The sequence below is a fragment of the Larimichthys crocea genome, chromosome XVIII (assembly GCF_000972845.2).
Source record: "Larimichthys crocea isolate SSNF chromosome XVIII, L_crocea_2.0, whole genome shotgun sequence".
In the NCBI taxonomy this organism is placed as follows: domain Eukaryota; kingdom Metazoa; phylum Chordata; class Actinopteri; family Sciaenidae; genus Larimichthys; species Larimichthys crocea.
Window position 1 is genome coordinate 6,378,036 of NC_040028.1, and position 5,933 is coordinate 6,383,968.

The 5,933-nt window shown below is 41.6% G+C and overlaps 1 protein-coding gene across 4 annotated transcripts in view; it reads right to left on the minus strand.

Annotated features, from left to right (window-relative positions):
* Positions 1–5,613, minus strand: part of LOC104925580 (neuropilin-2) — an 89,796-nt gene extending 84,183 nt beyond the window's left edge. For 2 of the 4 annotated variants that reach the window (XM_019269588.2, XM_019269590.2), the window contains exon 1: positions 4,519–5,609. In XM_019269588.2, coding sequence (XP_019125133.2) covers positions 4,519–4,594 — 76 coding nt within the window. In that variant the 5' untranslated portion in view covers positions 4,595–5,609. Of the gene's footprint in view, positions 1–4,518 lie in introns of all 4 variants that reach the window. The other 2 variants (XM_019269587.2, XM_019269589.2) reach the window with 2 other exon arrangements.
* Between the last annotated feature and the right edge of the window lie 320 nt (positions 5,614–5,933).

Sequence of the window (5,933 nt, forward strand, 5' to 3'; positions counted from 1 at the left end):
ATACAAGAACACACACTCACACACATGCTGATCTCCCCATCCTCTCTAATTACTCCCGTCATTACCAATGGCCAATGAAGACACTAGAATACTAACAGTTTACTAATGACATGATAACTGTAATTAGAACATCCTGCTGGACCCACTAATTGTCCTTTCCTTTTTACAGACGAGGCAGAGGGGGAGAGACAAAGAGAAAGAGGGAGAGAGACTGCGCCGAAGGTTAATTAACTTAATGTTTATTCGCTCGCTGCAAACTAGTCTGTGGATGTCAGTGGACCAGCTTCTGTTGTTAAACCACTATTATTCCTAATGAAGAGAAGGCTAATTTAGTCATTTTATTCACACATTTCTTTTCTTTTCTTTTTTTTTTAAGTTCATGTATTTTCTTTAAAAAAAGAGAAATGGAGCAGGTTCAGCAGTCTGAATCACAGAGTGAATAAGAATAACTGTTAATCCTGAACACCTGTCACCTGAAAGATTCATACGTCACAGTAATGTGTTGTTTTCATTTGGCTGCTATGATGCTACTGAAAAAAATACATATATATTCATCCGCTAAATCATCCTATGGAATGAATTCTTCTCAGGATACATCTATATAATAATCACAGTATTTATTAATAATATGCGCCACCTTGGCCAGAGACCCTCCTGTACTTGACAGAGGGGAGGAATAAATCCTGCTTGGTTTACTGCAGGTGGCTCCACTCAACTACTGCTTCACACTCTGCTGCTTTCACTAATGCCCTCTCATCCTCTCTCTCCCTCTTTCTCTCTCTCTCTGTTTCTCCCTCTTCCTTTCACTTTTGCCGTATCAAACACTCACGTTCCCTTAATCACTGCACCTTCTTCATCTCTGCTCACTCCCTCTTTCTGTCAGTGTACTTCACTGGGATGAAAGTCCATACAGGTGAACAATTTCCAGGCCATTACATTACAGAACGACTCACTTGAGGGGAAAAATATCAAGATTCATCAAAGTTACAAGAAATATGATACATACACCGACAAACACTAATTATCTTTTCTTCTTATAGCTACTGCGTTATATTTTGCTCTTAATATCATCAATCAGATCATCATACTTTGTTATTTGACTTGCCACTATATGCCTTTTTAACGTATGTTTGCCAATCTTCATACGCTGTAATTATCTGTGCAATCCAAGAATACAGTGAAAGTAATAAAAAAAATTAAATGCACATTTATAGAAAATAATATCTGTAATATTTCACTGATCTTTTCCAATGCAAAGTAATTACAGAGAATGATTGCATTATGGCACTGGGTCAGGTCATTATGTAGTGAGTTAAAACAGGCTATAACCCCATTGTGTGAACAAAAGATACGGGTGGTTTATTTTATTGATGATCTACTGGAGCTTACAAAGCATTATGACCCACACCAATGTACCATTTAATTATTACAGGCCGGCCCCAGTGGGAAACAGAACACCTGGCACAACCAGCGCTGCACTTAGATGTGGGGTTAAAGCTAAAGGGTAAAAAAATGCATTAGGAAGCCCAGTCACAGTCAGCCTTCATGATGTGCATGAACTTAAACATGAGAAAAAGACAATTAAGAGCATGTCTTCTCTGGCTCATGCAGAATACATGACCTAAATGTGATCATTTGGAGAATTAGTGGGTCTTAAAACGATGACAGACTTTCAACTCCGACAGGCTTTCCCTATATATAGATGGATTTGTTGACTTTTTAACACCCAAAGCTGTACTAGAAATGTCTTTCAGACTTTTACAATCATGTTGGTTTAGTAAGAGCCATCAACAAGTCTCATAAACCAGTCCTCAGTGCATAACCGTGGGCAGTTCACCACACCGCTAGCTTACTTCTGCCACTTTGCACCAAAGTGAGTCTGTTTCATCATCCAGCATATTTCAGCAGAGACACTATATAGGCAGACAGCTGGTCTTGAGTGGCCAATTATGTCCGTTTATCTCCCTTCCAGGCACAGCTGTGATCAAACAGAATGAAGAAACAGGATCAAACAGCGAGGCTAAAAATCATTCTTCCATTTCGTTCACTTCTTTTTCGCAGCTTCCCTCTTTTTGTTTTAGTCTCTGTTACTTCCTCCCCTCCCGTACTTCCATCCTTCCCTCCTGTCTCACTCCATATATACATGCCTTAGTCTTCCTCGCTCTCTGGAGACTACAGAGTGGAGGCATCTGTAAAAGTTTACTGCTGAGGAAGCTTCATCCTGCACAGCCTACTGCTGTGTGTGCTTCAGTGCTTCTTGAGGTACCAGCAGTGAGATGTCAAAGAGAGATCGATGGGAGCCGTCAGAAAAATGTAACGTTCTTGTATTATCAACGGGAAAATAACACTACATCAACAAGTCCTTATGTGAAAAGGCATAGTTTGTGAGGAACTAAAGTTTCATAGAAAGATGGGAAACTGATGGTCATGATTAAAAGAGGAACTACTTGGTAACGGTTGGGAAAGACTGTGGTTAAAAGAAACAATGACGACTGCTGGTAGGAAATGTGCAAAGAAAAAAAACAGTCTCTGTTGCTGAATTTAAACTAGTCTCATCACAACTTCCCTTTGAATTTTGCTGTGCCACAGAACCTCAGTCTTTCCTTCCTACTTTGGTAGCGAATATAAAAACAAGTCATTCTAAACTGACCAGTATCAGCAGTTATCAGTTATCAAATCGAAGCATTTAGGAGGTGACATCACTCCAACTGGCTGTTCACAGCAGCATGAATTGACTTTAAGGTTTGAACTGAAATGTCCACACATAGCAGTCTGTTCCATGGCACATATCTTCTCACATCAGAGGTGAAATGTGATGTAAAGAATGCCTCCACTGTGCTCACTGTTTTTCTCCAAAACAACATTTGGCAGGCTGGCTACTCAATCCAAGTCATGAGATCTGCAAAAGCCCCAGCTCGCCTCCTGAATAAGCCCTAAATCAATAAAAGTTAGAATGCAACCAACTTCTCAACAGCTACTTTTCTTTCTTTCTTTCTTTCTTTCTTTTTTTTTTTTTTTTTACATATTATGTACACACCACAAATGTATCTCAGAGCTGAAAGTGGACCCTGAGGTGAGGTTTGGAAAATCATTCTGTCTTTTGTAGATAGCTATGAGAAACCATTAAATGCAATGAGAGTTTGTCTGAAGGTTTGTGGTGAAATATTGGTCATCAGCCCAGGATTTGGGCTCAATTGAAAACAGACAAATAGAGTTTTTGCATCCATGATAGGAAATTGAGCTCCACTATAAAACATTTATATTTTTATTATATATTTTTTAAATAAAACAACCTATCATGCTTCTTAGTTCTCATTGGTTTAGACGATTCAATTTGCCCATAATCGCACACCTGTGGACGCTTAACTGTCAGCACAGGTTGGTTTGTTTAAACCAAAGACACTTGTCTATTCGGTGAGCAGAGACAGGAGTTTTCAAGTGTTCGCACTGTGCGTAAAGATTGCTTGCAAGCCTACATGGACCGAGTTAGACCCGCGCAATGAGCGCGCTTTGCCATCCTTAATCAAAGGTAAGTCAAAGGGTTTGTGCCGTTTCTCACACCAGAGCCGGCGCGTATGCACGGAAGGAAACTGCTGATGGCATGGCACACACAGGCAGTGACAGACCTCCGCTGCCTCAGTCTTTGGAGGCAGACCTGCGTCCTGGTCCCCGATCGACGGAGACAGTAGCGCGGTCAGGGAGCTTAAAAGGGAAGCTCTACTGCATTCAGCCGCCACACTTGATGGTAAAAGTCTTTAAGAGCACATGGTGGTGACACTTTACGAGATAAAACTAGCGCGATAAAGTCACTAAACTCGTATTGAGCGGACCTGTGGCACTGACATTAGTCCCCATAGGAATATTATAGGAACATTAGAGTGTTTTTTTCCATTATTGAACAGCTCTCCAAAGGACAGTCATTGATAAAGCTGTAGTTTAAAATCCTCAGCATGGTTGAGATGTTTGCCAGGACGACAAAATCAATATCCTTCAGTTATTATTGGAAGGAAACCAGCAGTGGATTGAAAACGGTGAAAACGGTGATGACAAAAATCATTTTATTAGAAAGTTGCATTATCCATATCGCCAATGTCTATTTGGGAATTCGTTTTGTGAGAGGAAAATAACAAATTTTGTTTTGTTTATCGCTCATTGCGAGTTGTTTGCTCACTTTCTCGCCTTTCCACCTCTGGTGCCGACCGAGCGAGAGGGGTCACTGCTACAGAGTTAATAGAAGACAGGATGCCCTGCAGCAGGGATCTCCCTCCTAATTATGTTGAAAATTAACTAACCAACGTACCACAGCTTTAAAATGATAAGGCAATATGTTTTTGTTTCCCTAAAACTTAGATTTCTACATTTTTACGCGTTTTGGTATGACCAGAAAACACATCTAATCTAATCTCTAATGCGTTTTATAGATAGAAAATTGTTCTCCTAAAACGAGCGGGTTCATTTCCATCTAACACCTCCGTGTGACAGTGTGATTTGAGCGGGCAGCAAAAGTGTCAAACTTACCTCCTTCCTCTGCTTTGACTGCTGACGGCAAGAGAAAAGCCAGTAAACATCCACAAAGCCATATGAGTAAATCCATCTTTTCCCTTCGGATGTGGAGAAAAAAAAACACTTCTTCTCCTCCTCTGTGGTTTTATTTTGTATATCTGAGACAAAGCTACAGTCCAAACTCCCTCTTTTCGTCTCCTTTTCCACAGTTCTCGATTTGAAGCGCAACACAAGTAGTGCCAAAAATCCACCACAAATGCCGGGTTGCGTTCACCAGCCTCTCCAAGAATATCTCGCTGTTTATAAACACTGTTTGTACGAGCTTTGTCAGTGTGTGCGTCCTATTTTATGCTGGAAACTTATCTGCGCATATTGATTTGAAATCAGCGCGATTTCTACTCTGCACACATTTTTAAACCCTCAAAATCCATTGCGGTGCGCACAATCTGCAGCAATGTGTCCCTTTATCAGTCACAACGTGTGGGAATAGAAACCTCGACAGACTAAATCGTGAATTTTAACAAGGTAGAAATCACTGGGTGAAGCCAACGGACATCAGCAGAACTATACTGCAACCATTAAGTTTGATAAAACCTTTTTAAAAAAAACTGTTTCCTCGTCGTCTCGATAAAATATCCCAAAATCAGGTTCTCTTTCCCAATTGCGCGTTTACTTGGCAAAAGCACATGTGATTAAGAAAGAAAAAGCGGACTTTCCCATAGATTTTTCCTCTTAATATACTGTCCCCATAACAGCCCGTTCTTGCGTAAAAGGTAACACAAGATCTCGTGGACGAGGCAGTTCGGGCGTGCGTAAAACTGATCGGGAGAAAACAGACGTGCAGCCTCTCCGCTCTCCTCCTCCAAACTGTGCGTTTCTTCGCTGAAACACGCTCTTCTATGCTCGCTCCTCCAGCCTCTCTCTCTCTTTCTCTCTCTCTCTCTCCTTGACGCTTAGTGTATGTCTCTCTCTCTCTTTCTCGCTCTCCCTCGCTCTGTTGGTCTCCTCTCCCGGCAGCACCGGCAGTGCGCTCCTTTCTCTCCGATCTCCGCCGGGTTTGTGACAGCGAGCAGGACTGCTCACTCAGTCCCCTGTCTCGGTGTGCGTGCACGTCGTGCACGCGCGACTGTATCCGATTACAGTAGGCACCTCGGCCCGCCTCCACATAGCCCCTCACTGATTAAAGAGCAGTTTCATCTCTCACTCACTCCCTCTCTTTTTTTTTTTTGCCTCTCTTACCTTCCACTTTGATTCATTTACAGCAAATTTTCTACATCTCTCATATCCCTCCATTTCCTTTCTTTTCTCTACCCCTGTTCCTCTTTTATTTCCTCCACATCTCGCTCCCTCTCCTTTATTCCTCCACCTGTCTCTGGTATTAAAAGAGAATAGCAGGAGGTGGAAAGAAGAAAGGCAGAAAACAGAGAAAG